This window comes from Pezoporus wallicus, unplaced genomic scaffold, assembly GCF_028554395.1.
Source record: "Pezoporus wallicus isolate ANWC-B61680 ecotype Strahan unplaced genomic scaffold, APGP_CSIRO_Pwel_v1 contig_7876, whole genome shotgun sequence".
In the NCBI taxonomy this organism is placed as follows: domain Eukaryota; kingdom Metazoa; phylum Chordata; class Aves; order Psittaciformes; family Psittacidae; genus Pezoporus; species Pezoporus wallicus.
The window spans coordinates 34,138-52,921 of record NW_026641435.1 but is presented as its reverse complement, the minus strand read 5'-3'; the positions used below and the strand labels follow the sequence as shown (position 1 = coordinate 52,921).

General features: G+C 46.5%; 3 protein-coding genes across 12 annotated transcripts in view; 2 read left to right on the top strand and 1 right to left on the bottom strand.

The window, feature by feature from the left end:
* Positions 1-9,665, top strand: part of SAP30BP (SAP30 binding protein) — a 31,460-nt gene extending 21,795 nt beyond the window's left edge. The window contains 7 exon segments of the mRNA XM_057423954.1: positions 2,132-2,220; positions 4,825-4,916; positions 5,375-5,435; positions 5,920-5,971; positions 6,343-6,401; positions 8,400-8,484; positions 9,156-9,665. Coding sequence (XP_057279937.1) covers positions 2,132-2,220; positions 4,825-4,916; positions 5,375-5,435; positions 5,920-5,971; positions 6,343-6,401; positions 8,400-8,484; positions 9,156-9,337 — 620 coding nt within the window. The 3' untranslated portion in view covers positions 9,338-9,665.
* The window catches only part of ARHGAP44 (Rho GTPase activating protein 44), a 240,279-nt gene that overhangs the window by 212,856 nt on the left and 8,639 nt on the right, over positions 1-18,784 (bottom strand). The gene's annotated exons all lie outside the window — the stretch shown is intronic.
* The window catches only part of ITGB4 (integrin subunit beta 4), a 29,914-nt gene continuing 26,773 nt past the window's right edge, over positions 15,644-18,784 (top strand). For 7 of the 10 annotated variants that reach the window (XR_008974160.1, XM_057423938.1, XM_057423945.1 and 4 more), the window contains exon 1: positions 17,822-17,983. Coding sequence is in view for 6 of the 10 variants with exons in the window: in XM_057423938.1 (XP_057279921.1) it covers positions 17,979-17,983 (5 nt within the window). In the remaining 4 variants the exon portion in view is untranslated. Of the gene's footprint in view, positions 15,936-17,821; positions 17,984-18,351; positions 18,432-18,784 lie in introns of those variants that run through there. The other 3 variants (XM_057423941.1, XM_057423940.1, XM_057423939.1) reach the window with 2 other exon arrangements.

Below are 18,784 nucleotides of genomic sequence, written 5' to 3'. Positions count from 1 at the left end.
TTGGAAGCTCTTGCTCTGCCTCCAATGGTATTTTTGTTTCAAAGGAGCATGAATTGATTGCTGAACATACCCTTATGATTTTGACTTCTTTGCTGGCTAGATGAAGTTCCTGAGTTTATATGAGGCCACAGTTCCCCTCCCCATACGTGTTTTGTTTCTCTGTGGCTCTGTGGGTGATCTGCAAAGATAAAGAGCCTGAGGAATGTCTAGTCTGGAGCTAGGCTTGATTTTTTTTGGTTGGTGGTTTTTTTTTTAGGTCCTTTCTTTGCCTCATGAAGTCTGAATTTTGTGCTCTTTTTCCTTTTTAATGCTTCTGCGGATGCAGTGAGTCTCTTGAGCCATTAATCGGCTTTCCTTTTCCAGAAAGCCTGGTGTGCTGTCTATTGTGCACACTTCTGCCTATTTGCTACTGTCTTTCTGGATTCCTGAAACTCTAATTAAACCAGAGGCTTCCCTGCCCCACCAGCAGCTGTAACCTTTAACAAGTGTCTGCCTTGTTCTCGGGGAGCTCCAGTTTGCCTGCCTGTCTGCAGGGGCTCTGGCAAGCTTTCCTTCTTCCATAGAGCCACCCACTTAGTAAATGCCAAAGGACACTTTTTGTTCATTACCAGTAACTGCTGAAGAATTTAACCCCTCAGCAACATTTTGATCAACTAGAATGAGTGGTCGCTTGCAAGCTTTGCATCTCTAAATGATACCATCCTTAGTGCATTTCATTTCGACAAAAGAAATGGGAACTGTAGTAGCACTGGACTTGTGTAGTGTGGATTATCTGTAACCTCAGCTGTGGTGCACTGTGCTGGAAGGCAGGAGGGTACGCTCTGCTCAAATGCTCTATCTGTCCTTTGGGCCCTTCTGGGCTTTAGTCAAAGGAGCTGAACCTGGGCATCCTGGAACTGCAGGTCAGGCAGCTTTTACAAAGGAATGTATAATGGAGGAGCTGCAAATGTGAATGGCTTGGTTGAAATTGCTCCTGTGCTGGCATCGGGTCTCTTTCATCCTCTACAGACTTGTGACTCTGGGATGTGTTCTCTGTACAAGTTATGGTTAAAAACAATCTCAGCTGATTAAAAGTGGTACAAATCTCTGCTCCAAGATTTGGCTAGAAAACTGCCCTGGTTTTCTCATAATAGCAGGAAAGTAGCTAGCAGAAGGGGGAAATGTGATCGTTTCTTTTGCTGGTAACTGTAACCTTTACAGGGCAATCAGGTACTCTTGTTAGTATGTTCCAGCGCAAACTGCTGTAGAAATCTGGCAATCTGTGCTAGTCCGTTCTCAGTCCTGCAGAACAAGTTGTTCTTTCTAGTATCAGACTCAACCTTGCTGACACTGTAAACAAAGATCAAAGTGCCTGTTAAGAAGTGTGAATCTAAGGATGAAATGTAATTTCTTGTGGTTAACTCCTGACAGCCTTGGGGAGCCTTCAAGGGACCAAGCCTTGAACCATTTTGATTCATGTAGGCAGGTCTTGAAGTAAATAGTACTCAGAGTGATTACCACCTGAAAAACGGCAATGGGACAGGCTGCTTTAGATTGATCCTGTGATCATCCACATACACAGCCTGATTCTCCCTGAGAGAGTATCCTGGCACAAGTTTTGTCAGAGATTCCAGGTTATCTGTGCTGTTCAGAGCAGGAATTCAAAGTGCATGTGGAAGACCTGGAATAGTGGAGGGCTCAGTATGTGGTGAATAGTGGAGGGTTTAGAGGTACATTCCAGAAACCAACCTTTGTTCCTCTGAAGATCGTTTGCCTTTGAGGATCTTATCAACAATTGCAGCTCGAGCAGGAAGTAGCTTAGCTTTTCACATTTCTGTTCTGGGTTGAAGAGACCCCTGAAAATAAAGCTTTAAGAATGTGTGCCACAGAGCTGCAGTATGAGGTAGATATGAAGCAAGCAAGCAAGCATCCTATCCTTCTTCTGATAATACATGATCTAAGGTTAACTGCTTCTTGCTCAGCACTTTGAGAACACCACAAGTACCAGTTGACAGCATTCCATTCTCTCCTTTACCCAGCTGCTTTCAAAAATAGAGTAGCACTAGCAAGGATATAAAACAAGTTTAATGATTTGCATGGCTTAAATTCCCTTCAGGATGGCCAGAACTCATGCTCACTTTGTTCTCTATAGCTTCTTTTTCAGAGAGGGTGCGGAACATGTCACCAGATGAGATCAAAATCCCTCCTGAGCCTCCTGGCAGATGTTCTAACCACTTGCAGGTTGGTATAAGTCCACTTTTTTTTTTTTTTTTAAAGGCTTGGAGTTCAATACGGGGGGGGGGGGGGGGGGGGGGGGGTGTTGGGGAACTCTGCCCAGTGTTTTATACAAATAAAAATCCAGCATCAAAGCTGGGTTTTACTATGATGAGTTTGAGTGCACCATGTTAATGCTTTAGACTTTACAGCATTTCTAGTTCAGGAATCTGAGAAGCTTAAAGCTGTTTTCCAGTCCCTGTGGGTCACTTCTTTAAAATGGCTTGTGATCCCACCAGTAGCTTGAAAGCAATGTTTACCGTGAAGGCTGCTGTCTTGTTACCACAGCGCATTCAGCTCTGTAGGAAAGAACAAATCATTGCTTTTTCTATACGGGCCCACGAATCCCCAAACTGGAATAGTTAAGGCAGCATTGACAGGATTCCTTTTCCACCTACATATCTCTAGATGATAAACATTGAGGGGGAAGGTCAGTAACTTAGAAGCAGCAAAAGAAAACAAATGTGTTTTCTCTCTGATGCACACTCAAATAATGGCAGTATCCAACTTTGTAATAACCTTCTGCTCTGTTTTCTTCCTCCTGATGGGAGGACAAAAAAAATATCAGGGGCTGCTGTTTCCTGCCACCCATTTGAATTTTAATTGCAGTTATCTGCCCAGTAGAAACACATGTAAATAATTACTTCTGGAATGCTCTCTAAAGTAAGCCCTTAATGTACGGTGATGATTCAGAAGGACTCACCATCCAAGTTAAGCTTTCTTCTTCACACATGGCACACCCATTTCTCCTCCTGGGCTGTAAGAGGATTTTACTGTTCTGACATCAATGAATTGGAGTGGGTTAGATCTGAGGAATGCACAGATCTTCAGAGAGTAGAAAAAAATAAAGCCAATTTTCTTTCTTTTTGACAGCAGTTTACTGTGTTAAATCAAAGGAGAACTTGTCCTCTGTTAGTGGGTCAAACCACATATTAGAGCATTTGGAGCATGGAGATGGGATTGTTCTTTGGAGATGCACAATGTTCTAGGCTGCTCACTGTTTATTTGCTCTTTCCTTTTGTCACATTCTTTCTCTAATAAACTGTATCTTGAGCTATGCCAAAGGGAGCATTTCTTATTATAAAGTTGACTGCATAAGTCCCCATCTGTGGACTTTATGAACCATATTGCTACCTCCATGGGGAGAGCACAAAAGGCAATACCAATTGTTTCTACTCCCCAAATTCACCTTTTGCAGTTGTTCTTTCAAACCTCATGATGTTTGTGCTGGATGTGGAGATTGTGTAATTTCTTCTTGCTGATTTTATGAGGACCAGATGAAAATTTGTCTTATAAAACTTTTTTTAAGGTTGATGAAATAGCAGTTGCATGTCGGCTCTTAACAGTCCTCTTTTATTCACCCATCAGCAAACCCCTGTGTGACTCATCTGCAAAGAGAAGCTGATTCCATCTAACTGGTCACGTGTGCCAAAGCAGGGATATACAAGTACATTGTTCCTAAGAGCTGTTGGCTGCCAGAATCATGGAATGGTTGGAAGGCACCTTAAAGCTCATCCAGCTCCAACCCCGGCCACGGGCAGGGACACCTTCCACTAGAGCAGCTTGCTCCAAGCCCCTGTGTCCAACCTGGCCTTGAACACTGCCAGGGATGGGGCAGCCACAGCTTCTCTGGGCACCCTGTGCCAGCGCCTCAGCACCCTCACAGGGAAGAGCTTCTGCCTAAGAGCTCATCTCAGTCTCCCCTCGGGCAGGTTAAAGCCATTCCCCTTGGCCTGTCCCTACAGGCCCTTGTCCCAAGCCCCTCTCCAGGTTTCCTGTAGCCCTTTCAGGCACGGGAGCTGCTCTCAGGTCTCCCCTTCAGGAGCCTTCTCTTCTCCAGGCTGAACCAGCCCAGTTCTCAGCCTTGCTCCAGAGCTGAGCTGCTCCAATCCTTGCAGCATATCCATGGCCTCCTCTGGGCTCCCTCAAGCAGGTTCATGTCCTCCTCATGTTGGTGGCCCCAGAGCTGGGCATGGGACTGCGGGTCTACTCCAGTAGACACCAGCAGCAGTACCTAATGATCACACTTGGTCACTGGCCTAACGATCACTGGCTCTCCAGTAGAACTTGGCTCTGCTGATGTTACCCAGGTGTAGCCATGACCCTTGCCTTCTGTGCAGTGTAGCCCAGCTGCGTTTTTTCAGGTGTACGCTTGAGTCTGGAGGTGGGTGTAGTGGTCGTTCTAAGTTGTCAGCAGCCTTTGTGGATTTTACCTGTCTCTGGGCTGGTTTCTACGTCTCTGCAGTCATGGCTATAAAGGGGAACAACAGACTGGGCAGAAAGGATGTGAGCTACTGCCTCATATGTGAATCTTTGATCCCTGAAGCCTTCAGAAAGTGCAAAGATCAGTTCCCTTACCCATCCAGACAGTTCATGAAGATACTTTCAGACCTTAAAGAAGGGAGTGGCTATACTAATCAGCTTGCGTGGCCTTAGGGGAGAGGTGGAATCCTTGCTCCATGCAAGGAGGTCACCGATTCAGTTGGTTTGTTTCCACATGTACACTTTTGAAAGTCAGCTGAAATGAGCCACATTTTCATAAAGGCTCACCCTATAATCTTTCTCCCTTAGGATAAAATTCAAAAGCTATATGAGAGGAAAATAAAAGAGGGCATGGATATGAACTACATCATTCAGAGGAAAAAGGAGTTCCGTAACCCCAGGTCAGTGGCCATCTTTTACTGTGTGACCAAAGCACCACAGAACAAATTCCCATAATTTTGCTCTTTACTGGAGTTATAGCAGAAACAGGATCCTGAGCAAGAAGTACTACTGCTTACAAAAACAAAACAGACATAATATGATGGTAACTGGAAAAATAAAACTTATTTGTGTTCTTTGAGGCAGCAATTAGAGTTGGTGTGGTGTTTAGCTTTCAAATGTACAGGCTTTGGCTGAAGTGTGTTAGAATATGTCTGTTCAGGGAGCTTGATTTTGGGGAAGTGGGAAAAATGTGGTTAATGGCATGCCACATCCATCATAGCAAGTGTAGCTTCCCAGGTTCTGATTTTCCTCTTGCAGACTGAAGAGGTGACAACCTCTTTCTACTAGCAAATGTGAAACGCTTCTGTTTATTTCTGGTTCACTGGCTCTGTTCTGAACTCTTGTCTTTCCTTTGCAGCATCTATGAAAAGCTGATCCAGTTTTGTTCAATTGATGAACTGGGTACAAATTATCCAAAGGTGAGGTGCCATACTTTTGACTGGCAAAGAAATGGTTAAAAGGTAATATACAGGTGTAAGGTTTTACTAAGCCTGCTTGTTTAGAGGTCCTTTAGAGGAATTTTACTCTGATCCTCTGCATAGAAGTGAACATTTTTCTATGGTACTGAGCCTCAGTTCCTTCAACTTTGCTACAGTGATTCTGAACAAAAACTGCTGAAGTGTGGAGATTTATGTGAAATGCTGTGGGGAGAGATAGAAGCTGAGCAGCAGACAAATGCATGACTTTCCCCAGCATCCTTTTGGCTTCAATGCTCTTTTTTCATTCACAACAGAACACGGTCCTATAAAAGGTCTGATGTGGTCTTTGTGTCATTGGGGTACAAGAAGACAGTAGTGAATATCATCAGTGAACAGAAATCCATAAAACATTTTTGAACTGGGCTCTGTGTGTGTGGAAATAGCCCTAATCTGACTGGTTTGGCTTTTTTTTTTTCCTCTTTAGGACATGTTTGATCCTCATGGCTGGTCAGAGGATTCCTATTATGAGGCATTAGGTAATTAAAGGAAGTCTTTTTTGTCCTAACTTGGCTCTTTGTGTTTTGTAGTTAATTAACTGCACTGGAGTCTTCACTTCTTTTATAAATAAGAAGTCATCACATGCTTCTCTAATTACTTAATTCTTGTTGGATGTGCCTGAATGTTATTGATGCTTCAACAGGCTGAAAAGCCGTTTCATTTAAATTGGTTTTTCAAGGTTTTCATGTCTTAAATCATTAATTTAGTGCAGTAATGCTTTGATTAAAAAACAGTAGTTAGTTTCTTGGTAGTTTAATTTTCTGTACACAAGGTTTTTATTGTTTATGATGGGAAGTGAGTGAGTTTTTTACTGTTTCTAGTGCTTCTTTTAACTTCTGATCTTCCTCAGCTAAAGCCCAGAAGATTGAAATGGATAAATTGGAGAAGGCCAAGAAAGAACGCACAAAGGTAAATATTCAAAACCAAAAGAGGCAGAGATGCAGGAGTTTTGTTTCTGTCCCTGCTGAGTTTCATTTTATTGCTTTCCTCTTATGAACTGTGCTTATACTTCTTGTTTTTTCCTGATTCTCTCCTTTCTTCTTGCATGTCCTTTTCCAAGCTGCGCAGATCAAAGTTCCCTTCCTTACAGGTCCAGTTATCCAGATTTATTCCACTGGATTTCCTTCTGCTTTATCAGTATTTCGAAACCAGAGGTGTTAAAATGGTGCTCAGTAAGCCAAAAGCAGACAAGATAATGCATAAAAAAAAGCTTGCTTTTTTTGTTTTGTTTCTTAATCTATAATATTTTGCTTGGTGGCATAGCCCAGTTATAGCTTAATTTCCTCACCATATCTCATTGTGGGAGAGTATCTGCTTTATCTGCTTTCTGTTCTCCTTGATATTGCTATTTTGCATCTAATTTCTGGAAATGTTTGGCCTATTTTAACTTCAGCTGGGCTTTTCACAAAATGTAAATTCTTATATGCCCCCCCAAAACAACACAGACAAGCTTTGGAAGATTTTATTCCTGTCCTTCAGTGATGTTGCCTTTAAGCCAGTGGCTGGTATTAGAAAACTGTTTAAGGTTAGAGAATGTCATCCCACCTTGCAGAAGACTTTTTCCATATGCAGTACGTGGAGGTACTTTTTTTTCCTTGCAGTGCATGCTCTGTCTTGTTTCAGTTTTTGCACAGTAACCCAGGTATCTATTACATCCTTGCTCTTATCTGCAGTATTGAAAGTATGAGGGTTCATGCTGCTGTAGCTCTTGTTGCCAGGCTTCCTGTGATGATGCAGTCACAGTGAATCAGGCATGGACTTGTCTTGCATAGAATCATAGAACCATGGAAAAGTAGGGTTGGAAAAGACCTTAAGATCAGCTAGTTCCAAACCCCTGCCATGGGCAGGGACATCTCACACTAAACCATGTCACCCAAGGCTTTGTCTAGCTCCATCTTGAACACCACCAGGGATGGTGCATTCACAGTTTCGTTGCGCAACCCATTCCAGTGCCTCACCACTGTTACAGTAAAGAGCTTCCTCCTTATATCCAATCTAAACTTCCCCTGTTTTAGTTTGAACCCATTACCCCTTGTCCTACCACTAAGATAGCACCCTAAGGATGCTAGTGAAGAGTCCCTCCCCAGCATCCTTATAGGCCCCCTTCAGATACTGAAAGGCTGCTCTGAGGTCTCCATGCAGCCTTCTCTTCTCCAGGCTGAACAGCCCCAACTTTCTCAGCCTGTCTCCATACAGGAGGTGCTCCAGTCCCCTGATCATCCTTGTGGCCTCCTCTGGACTTGTTCCAACAGTTCCATGTCCTTTTTATGTTGAGAACACCAGAACTGCACACAGTGCTCCAGGTGAGGTCTCACGAGAGCAGAGTAGAGGGGCAGGATCACCTCCTTCGACCTGCTGGTCACGCTCCTTTGATGCAGCCCAGGACATGGTTGGTTTTTGGGTTCAAGTGCACACTGAAGCCAGCTCATGTTAAGTTTCTCATCAACCAACTCCCCCAAGTCCTTCTCTGTAGGGCTGCTCTGAATCTGTTCTCCTCCTAACCTGTGTGTGGGAATGCCCTGACCCAGGTGTAGGATGTTGAACTTGGTGTGTTTCTTAAAGGCAAAAAAGAAGGGGAACTTTTAACTGTACAAACGCATTCTTTAATGACCAGGATCTTTCTGAGCTATGTTGAATTCCTATGCTTATAACAGATAAAAACCACACTTTTATTGTGTCTGACTTAGAGCTGGGTTGCAGGAATCTTGAATGATCCTGACTTCAGTACGTTTTGGCCTGCGGTCTACATCTTTCTTCCCGCATGACAGCTCAGAGGCCAATGTCCTACATAACATTAAAGCTGTTTTTTAAAAACAGAGTGGCAATGTAAGCTAATGAAAGACTGTGTATCTTAATGACTCGGTTTTTGTCTTTTACCTGTTCTCCTACTTGTCTCTCCCTTCCCAGATTGAATTTGTGACTGGCACTAAAAAGGGTACAACAACAAGCGCCACTTCTACAACCACCACAACAGCCAGTACCACTGTGGGAGGTAAAGAACAGATATGATTGTTCCTGTTAAGCTGTGGTACTGCCTGGATTAGTGCTTCCTGGAAAGCCTGAGGGCTCCTTATTATGTATATAATGCAAGAAAGTATTTCTTCAAGGGCTGATGGACTATCTTTTCTCTAGTCCATATATCCCATGGCTGTCCTCTGGAATGAAGGACTAGGGCCAGGTAGGATAGTGAAAAGATTTATTAGCAGGTCAAGAAACTTGCTGATACCCGTGGTTGTATTCTTGGGGCTGATACATCTCAAGATATTTGGAAAGACTGAAAATCATTCTCCTGCCTACCTCCTGCCTTTTAAACTGAGAGGAAAGGAGAAAAAATACCAGAGGCTGTTTAGTGTGTCCTGTGCCTGTACCTGAGCAACTGGGATACATGTGCTCTGTTAAAATTAAATATGCTTTGGGGCAGGGAGTAAACCTGGCTCTCATTTGGCTGGAGTTCAGGTGTAGAGTTTTTCTTTGGCTCTTGAGGTATAAATTTGTCTTCCCTCCTCAACATTTACTGCCAGTGAATGCTGAAATAAATGTGAGGGAAAGTTGTCTAGTCAAGCAGTGGTATGTTAAGGGTTGACAAGACAGGGTGTTAAGAAGGGATTGGTGACCTGTAACATAATGCTAATCCTCCCTTGCTTGATCTAATCAAATACACAGATGCCCAGAAGAGGAAGAGCAAGTGGGACTCAGCCATCCCTGTAACAACAATAGCTCAGCCCACCATTCTCACCACTACTGCAACACTGCCAGGTGTTGTCACAGTGACAACCAGCGCGAGTGGATCCAAAACTACAGTCATATCAGCTGTTGGAACCATTGTGAAAAAGGCAAAGCAATGACTGGTGTGCTGGGCCTGGATTTTTTGACTTAATTGTCATTGCTGTTCTTGGAGGGGAGGGGTGGCTTTTGCCTTTGGGAAAAGTTGACAAGATTCTTTGCAGCAGACCACAGTTCCCTTTGGAAGGAATGGGGGCAGGAGCAGGCATGCCAGCTGTGTGCCTACAGGAATGGACTGCTGCGGAAAATGCTTCTGCCTTTTCTTGCTGGGAGAAGAACTAGTCTGTGTGTGTTGTGCTGGATGAAGCTGGTATCTGGAGTCAGCCTTTTAAACTGCTGTGTTAGGGCCTTGCCCCACTTGTAAGTCTCGTTTATGGGGGGGGGGGGGGGCAGCAGGGAGGGGGAAGGGGCACAAAGCAAACTGTGTGCTAACTCAGTTCCAAGGGTCCATCTTCAGCTGTGTAGCAGAGACTTGAAGTGATCTACATCCGTGAATGTAGATTATTACAGTACTGTCATCTGTACCTGTGTGTGTGTCTGTGTAGATCTTGGTGCCACATGTTAAATAGTAACTGTTGAGGAAACTGTGCTGAAATAGTCCTGTGACAGTCTTGCAGGGATGGAGATGTCTGTGTAGAACCTGTAAGCTGCAGAGGTTCAATTTGTGAGCTCCTTTGCAAATACCTGTGCAGAAAAGACTTCCATTGCTACAGAAGGAGATTGGTCGGTGGATAAGAGGAGAGTGATCTTACTTGTGGTATTGTCCATCTTTATGCTAGATAGTGATGTACTGTGAAATGCACACATGGCAGTTACTGCTTGCTCCACTGTTGTGAAAGAAGTATTTTCAGTTGAAAATTTTATTGTATAAATCTTAACTATGTGGCAAAAAAAAAATAAATCTAAAAATGGAAGTCTGAAAAAAAAAACCCAAACAAAAAAACAAACCCCCACACGCCCAAACCTGGTGTTATTGATGTGTCTATGTTTCTCATCTTGGTGGGATGCTTTCCACTAGAGCTGGTCCAGCCTGGCCTTGAACACTGCCGGGGATGGGGCAGCCACAAATTTTGTTGTGTTCTGGGCTACAGGTGAGTGTGTGATAGCTCCATGGGAGTGGGGATGGCAGGAAGGCTGCTTCACATCTTTTTCTAAACCTTGGACTCTGGGTGGGACAGGTGGGGAAGGACATTAAACTGATTCTGAATGAGATACTTTTGTTGTAGGTGTTGTTCTGCAATAGTTGGTAATTCAGCTGTTCTTACTACCTCGTTTGGTTCTTCACCCTGCCCCCCTATTTCTGCATGTTGAACAAATTGTAGCACTCCCACCTGGGCCTTCCATAAAACCATCACCTTTAGAGGCCCACCTCCTGAAAAGGAGCTCAACAGATGGGTGAAGGGGCTTGTTCCTTGTTTTGAGGTAGGAGAGGGGAGTAACTTGACTGGTTCAGTAGGTACAGAGAACCAGCTGCTCACCTGGCCTTTTTTTCTTTTTTGCAGTGATCGCTCCAGATTATTTCAGTGGACTCTAATTCTTAGACCATGGTTGTTCAAATTCAGCAGTTTTTCCCATTGTTTTAAATTAAATTTCTACCCCAAGCCTGTTGGGGATTTTTTTCCTGCATAAGTAGTAATGGGAAACACAGCTGGAGATCAGCAAAAGCTTCCTAGAATTCAGTGTTGCTTTTTCAGGGTTTATTTTATACCTTATGTTGCTCCTGATCTACATTTTGCATTTATAAAGCTTGTGACAGATTCCTGAACTCCATCATCTTCCTATGGAAGATGGTGACAGCTCCCAGTCTTCTATGTGGGGATTGTACTGTACTCCGCAGAGGAAGATACATCTCATCGCAACAGGTTGAGGTGTTTATTTCCTTACTTGGGAAGCAGCTTTTGGGGGTTTTCTTTAAAGGCCAAAGATACACTTGTGGGAAATGCAAGCCATTAGGGAGCTTTAAAGCTCCATAAGGTGACTGTCCTGTGTAGAATGTCTTGTACAATTCCATCCTGTTTAAAAACATGCATGCTATAAATATCTGTTTTAAAGTCCTGTTGAGCTCTTGACATGTGGATGAAGGTACAACAGTAAAACTGCAGCAAAGTGGGCACCAGCTGCTGTGGTTTCTCTTGTGTGAGAGACCTCTGGCAAACTTTGGCCATGAGAAGGGTGACTGCAATTGTCTGCTCCTGTGAATAGGGGTGGGAGGTGTGTGTCTGGCCGCCTGGAACAGCTACTGTTGTTCCAGTGGGTATCCTTGATATATGTGCTGTCAGAAGATCTGAAGCTGAGTGAGATCACATATGTCATGGAGATGTGTACAGGTCACAGGAAGGCCCAGAGGTAGCAGCCAGTCCTGTGCCTCCCCTTCCTCTGTCCTGGCCATAACTGGAACTGCTGGTAAGGGCAGAATGGGGGAGTGTGTCAAGGCAGCGTTAGTTAACTGATCTTAAACATTTAACTACAGCAGCCACGGAACATCATTTAAATGAAGGTACCTTGTATCACACATCCTAGCATCTCACCCTTCCATGCACCTTCTTCTTTCTTGCACTGCACTATCCCTCGTCATTCCAAAGTTCTGGATTTCTTTGCAGACTTCATGACCAGAGCTAAGAAGTACTGCTCGTTTAGGTCCTACCTTGCTCCCTGCCTGCTGCTCTGGAGCTACAGAAAAATGATCAGCAGGACTTGGTGAGGATGCCCCATCCCTGACAGTGTTCAAGGCCGGGTTGGACACGGGCTTGGAGCAAGCTGCTCTAGTGGAAGGGGTCCCTGCCCACGGCAGGAGGTTGGAACTCGGTGAGCTTTAAGGTCCCTTAAACACAAGCCATTCTGTGATTCTATGGCACATGGAAGAATAAGGAGAAAAATCCCTAACCCAGCTCTGCTGAAGTGTGCTGAGCAGAGATGGCCATGAGGCACCCGGAGCAGCAGATTTCAAATTTCTGCAGTAATGGGCTTCTGCATGAGGGCAGGCTGAGTGATGCCACACTTTGGCAGTCAGCCCCTGAGCTCTCACAGGAGAGTGTTCACTACCCGCAGTGCAGAGGGCAACTTGAAATGTGTGTGATTGGTTGGTTGGGGTTTTTCACTCCCTTTCAAGAAGCTGGAGTGGACATGCCAACCATTATGTAACAGGCTTGCAGCCAGTACAATAGCTTGCTGCTCTTGTTTATCTTGTGTGTTCCTTCCGGAAGTAATAGATGGATACACAGGTTGGAAACTCCAGTTCCAGCAAAAAGCCTCTTTCCTATCTCCGAGAAGGTGATTGCACTGGTTGCACTTGGCTGTGATCAGTCAGCACACCAGAGACACATGGAGGGAGCTCTAGGTGTGCAAGAATGTCCTGAGGGAAGAAGGATCCTTTCCTGCCCATGAAACCTCCAAGGGGAGGTTTGACTGGTTGGCTTGTTGGGAATCTGTATGGCTGGGATCGTAGCAGGGCCATGTGGCAGCTGCTTGGTGTTGAAGTGCCAGCTGCACTGCAACAGTGATTGCTCAGTCTGTGCCTGTTAGCAGTGCTGTAGATGTTCATTCTTGCCTCTCCTCCCACGGGGACGCTGACTGTACCCAGGAGGGTAAAACCAGCCCTATTTTCATTATTCCTTTGCCTGAGGATTACAGGCTCATGATCCTTGGAATCTTCTCTCTGCTTACTGCCTTTTTAAGCATGGGTGTCTCCTGGCTTGCGCAGGTTTCTCATAGCTGAAACTCCACATTCGATGTGTGCCTGTGCCAGGCCGGGCTGCACAGCAGAGGAGAGCTTCTATAATGAAATCACCTTTGGCAGGGCTGGTCCTGTTCTCACTCTCCCTTCTGAAGTCTTCTCCCGCCTCCATGCCCTGAGGTGTTGCTTTTCTTTCCCGTTTGCTTGTTGTGATTTGGAGATCTGCCCTCCTTTGATGCTGTGGTGAGAAGGGATTTTGTATGTTCAGGACTTGCTTTTATTTTATGTCTAGCTGTTGCTGTCTCCCCGAAAGAGTGGGTGGGGAAGGGCAGCCCTTGCCAGCCCCACCTCAGACCATAAAATGGGAGCACCTCAAGCTATGTTTTACTTGGATTGCTGCTCTACTGTTCTATGGGAGTTATTTACTCAGAGTACAAAAAATGAAAGAGAAGAAGTCTTCCTTGCCCAGCCTTTGGGTTGTACCGAGGCTTTGCGGAGGGCGCAGTGGGCTCCCGCAGGTGGAGGTGATGGTTTCAGCGGCATCTGATTTGCTGACCCTGGCACAAGCTCCCTTCCAGCTCTTGGGCGTCACAGGGGACAAGAAGTTGCAGCTCCTGCGAAGCCCCTCAAACAGATCGTCCTTGTGATGTGCCCAGAAATTGATCCAAAGGCAGAGGCTGCTTGATCTTGTTGAACAGCGTGAACCAGGACAGCCCAGAGGCATTACCTCCAGAGAAAGAGACGCTGTGCAGTAGGGCTCTCCAAGACTGCCTAATGTTAAATAAGTTGCTATTGGGGTGTGAGATCTCTTCCTTCTGGGGTATGTTTACACCAGCACAGGCATGCATGACTCCCACAGAGCCGTTTTCCATCTCAAGCCTTGCCGAGTGCCACTGTTCCTCTGTTTATATTCAACTTCCTTCCTTTTGTTCTAAGCAGGAACCATGGACACTGATGACTTCCAACATTTCGTCCTTGTTTACTTGAAACTTGTCTTTGGCTGGGGCTGGCCTCCTCTCTGTTGCCAATAAACAGCAGAATACCAGAATTTCACAAGAAAAGGTTTTGCCTTTTCTCATGGAAGGCGTCTGTCTGTCTGTCCTCTACCAAGCTTGTTCTTCCTTCTTTGTAGGGAGAAAACGAGCCTGCCTTTTGGTGCAGTGACAAAAGGTGAAGTTACTGGTACTTTTAACCTCTCTTAGCTTTGCGTAACCGCTTGCAGTGGTTGCAGAGCACGACCAAGGTGAGAGCCCAACTCCTCTCCTGGTTTGTGTTTGCAGGCTCCTCAGGAGACCCTCACCCACATTACTGAATGGGGCCAACACAAACTGGGAGGAAAGGTGGGCTGTCTGCTGAAACCTGTCAGATGTAACACCAGCGTGCTTCCAGCCTTCTGACAGCTGGGTATGCCACTGAAGTAACCCTGCAGTAACTTACCTCTTGCTGCTGGCCCATCCCAGGGGAAAATAGGGATCAGTGATGTTCAGCAAAGAGGTTTTCCTTTAGGTGTGTGTTCCTGACAGGAGCATCCACTACAAAACAGACATATAGTTAATGTTGTCTTTGGGGAAAGGCTGAGGAAGAGAACATGGAAGCAGATTTCATCCTGCACTTTTAATTACTTGGGTAATTATATTAAGCACAACTTAGTGCAATAAATTATGTGCACATTAATGTACACTAATAGTATATTGTTAAGCACTCCTTAAATTTATGCCAGGTAGCAGGATATTGCCACTACACTGTACAGTGCAGCTATGGGATTATTTCTTTTAGCAGTGCGTCTTGTTACAGAATTCAGAAAGGGAATGAACAGGCTCCAGCAGTGGGATCTTGACTCTTAACTGCTCAATGCAGACCTAGAAAAAGCCCCAGAGCCACCTCCAGGCAAACTGCAGTTGCAGGAGAGAAAGAAGAAAGGTTCTCTACAATTGGGTGTGGCATTTAAAAAAAGAATTAACCCTAAAATCACTTGTAATTATCAGTAATTGCCACTCAGACTGGTAGCCTCAGCAGAGAACACAGTAATTTACTGTGAGCCGCAGAGCAACTTCTTTTCACTCCCAGGTGGAGAATTTCTAGATCAGCAAATCACTGATTTATAGGTGTGATGTCCACCCCATCAGCGGCTGTGAGCTTTGCTTGTGCCATCTGCAGCAAAATCTGGCTGGGCTGGGTCAGCCTGGAGAAGAGAAGGCTCCTGAAGGGGAGACCTGAGAGCAGCTCCAGTGCCTGAAGGGGCTGCAGGAAACCTGGAGAGGGGCTTGGGACAAGGGATGTAGGGACAGGCCAAGGGGAATGGCTTTAACCTGCCAGAGGGGAGACTGAGCTGAGCTCTTAGGCAGAAGCTCTTCCCTGTAAGGGTGCTGAGGCGCTGGCAGTGTTCAAGGCCAGGTTGGATACAGGGGCTTGGAGCAAGCTGCTCTAGTGGAAGGTGTCCCTGCCCGTGGCAGGGGCTGGAGCTGGATGAGCTTTAAGGCAAACCAGGCTGGGATCCTGTGAAGTGAAACCTGTTATATTCTTATGACCACTTACTGATATTTTCTAAATCCTCTCTGCTTTGTTGCCTTAAAGATTGGTGGTAGAGCTGTCTTGATACCAGAAAAGTGCCTTTTATCAGCCCTGCAAATGTCTGCTTGAGTACAGGTCAGCTACAGGTCTCTGGGAAAATTCATGCTCTGTTCTGAGAGTTCTCTGAGGGGCTGGGGGAAATGTCTCTAAGAAGCTTGCAAAATGAGTATCCTGGGCTCTTCTGGCAGCACCTGTGGTGAGTAACCAGGCTGCTTGTGACAGCTGGAGATGTTGAGTGGAGCTGGTCCTGCCCTGCTGCTGCAGGGAGGAAGGGGAGAGAGATGGTGTCAGGCAGCCCTGGGGCAGTCAGAGTGTCTGTAGGTGACACCAGAGATACTTTGCAGCAGACATCTTCCATCTCAGGTGGAGAAAGGAGAACAGCCAGAAACCAAGGCCACTGAATACCATGGTGGAAGGTAGCTGCTCCCATGCTTTTCTGGTTGGCTCCAGGGTTCCTGATGGTTGTTTTTTGGTTTTTGTTTAGTTTTTTTGTGGGTTTTGTTTGTTTGGGTTTTAGTAATATGGTTCTTGCTTGTAACCTAAATTGGCTTCTTTTAACAGCTTTTTGTACAGTTGTAGCAGAGGAGAGCTGTGGTGGAGATAGGCTGGGGCTGATGTGAGCTCCTGGTGGACAGGACCATGTGGAGGAGCAAGGAAGGTGAGCAGACACAGTTGTGTGGTCTGTCTGCTCACGTCCCTGACCTGACGTGCTCCCGTGTGTGGACCCTCTGCCTTCAGCCCCTCACTAGTACCAGTCTGCTCTTTTCCAGCTGCCACTGCTGCAGCTTGAGCATTGGAACCTCATGTCCCAGCTCGCACACTGCAGGAAATGTCTGTTGGGGTTTAACAAAACCTGACAACAAACCCCCTTCATTTTCAGAATTTTTGTTTAAAGATAAAAAATTGCATCTCTAAAAGGGCCAGGATCATGTTGAGGGTGTGAAGTCAAGTGTTCAGAAACTGGGAAATACCGGAGTTATGCCTGAGCCATCCTCAGTTGTGCCCCTACCTGTTTCCCATTTGCTGCAGTTTTTAATGGCACAAGCACATCTTCCTTTTCCCTCAGGCTTAATCAGTTTACACATATGTATTTGAGCTTCATATTTCTTGTAGTGAAAGGAATCTTGCTCCTCACTTTCAGTGGAATCAGCACTTGGTCACCACCATCATGAAGTCGATCAGCAGCCTCTGTGGTGCTACACTGATAACAGAGGCAAAAATTGCCCTGCTTGTATTTTTAATCTCCAGCGCATGCAGGAAATATGTGAGCTTTTCATCTGGCTGTTGCTGTTGTCTGTGTTGAAGTGCAGGGAATGCAGTTTTCCTTGTGAGGATTTATCAGGAAGATAAAACACAGCCTCCGCTACTGCATCTACCAGGTATGTGTACCCTCTGCACCACAGGAGGTGTAGCTGAGCCATGACAAACCCCAGGTTCTAAAGCAAAAGGATGCTGCGAGGCAGAGCAAATAATCTCACCTGAACTCTAAACCCTGCTGCTCTTTGGCTGGGGAAGGGGTTTGGGATCCAGCCCAGCAGAAGGGCTGGGTGCAGTTGTGGGATTGCTGCTCCTTGGACCATGGTAGAATGCATTAGGGGCAGCTGTGGGTGGGTCTCACGGTGCTAGAAGGGGTTGCATTGACCCACAAGCCAGACCTATTGCAGATGTGGGGTGGACTGTTGTGCTTGTGCCCTGGGTAAAGCCAGATGTGGATCTGTCTTCTCTGCATTCACGGTACAGAGGCTGGGCTCCGGTGGTTGTCGTGGCAGGAATTTACCTGGTATTACAGCTAGGAGCTACCTGTGTGCGGGGATAACAGCCCCGCTCTTGCCAGAAGGAAACGTGGAGGAGAAACACCCGCAGACAGGCAAAGGCCAGCAGCTGACGCTGCCCGTACCCCACAACCACCCGCTCAGCCCTTTTCCTGTGGGACTGTGCTTGCGCAGAGGGAGGGTCTGGGCGGCTGCGCGGGCTGTGCCTGCCCATCCAGGTGTGCGAGGGAGGAATGCCAAGTCCTGAGTCACGGGCACCCCTTTCCTCCCCAGCTGGGATAAAGCTCGTCCTCACCTGCGCTCCGATCTCGCTTACTGCTGCTCCCACCTTTCCTCCCTGCCAGCCCGCGGGAGGGAGAGGCGGCAGCTCTGGAGGCGAGAGGAGCAAGAACGAAGTCGCTATTGGACTGGAGCAAGCAGAAGGCAGCGGGAGGCAGGCAGGATCGAGCTCTGCCGGCCTGGAGGCTGACATTCAAGCGGAAAAAAAAAGGGACAGAAAATAAAGACGAGGGAGGGGGGGAAATAAAAGAAGAAGAAGAAAGAAAAGGCCAAGACTGGAAATCAAGTTGCAGCAGCAAAGCAGCACGTTCCCCCTCTGCCTTCAGAGGAATTTCTTGGCTTGGTGTGTGGGTGCCTGTTTTTCGGGCTGCAGCAGAGGATTTGGACACTGAGTCAGACTCGGCGCTAATGAGGTTTGTGGAATTAATTCATCCATGCTCTTTAGTGTCCAGCTTGTTTGAGTTTCACTGTGTTGATTAACCGAGGGATGAAATCGGGCACTGGAGGCTCCTTGTACGGGCAGGTAGGCAGGGCATGGAGTGAGGGGCTCAGCTCCCTGCTGGCTTGTTCCCCCTTTTTCCCCTGGATTTGGCTGTCAGACGCTGTCCTGTGCCCCTCAGCCCGCTGGAAGGGCAGTGCTGGAGATCGAGCCAGGCTTTGCAGGGCTGCATGGGCAGAGGCTGCCTCTGCAGACATTTGGGTGGGGGGCTGTGGAGCAGAGGGTGGGGGTACCATAGTGCGGTAAGGCAGAGCAGAGCCCTTTGGGGAGCCTTTGTTGCAGGTTTCAAAGGTTGCTGTCTCAGCCTGTCCTGCTTCCAGGGGAAAAGGCAGCATTGGAGCTGGCACCTTGCAAAAGCTTTCGTAAGTGGAACTGTGCAAAGGTGGCTCTGACCTGCTAAATCTACAGAGGTTCTTTTGCAGAACCTTTGTGAGGGGGGTGCAAGGACAGAGGGTGACCCTGGAGGAAAAGGCGACAGGGTATAGGTGGGCTGGTGGATCTAAAGTGTATGGGAGATAGGGAAATGTATGGAAAGATTGGTGTGAGGGAGCAGACCAGCACAGATTAGGTGGGGGAAAAGATGCATGAGAGGCACCCATGGAAGTGAGGGAGAAGAAAAGCATCTTGTCAGGGCCAAAGCAACAGAGAATGTGGTGGGAGCAGCAGGTGGGGGACAGGAGGGCCCCAGGGCTGTGCTGGCATGCAAGCAGGTCCC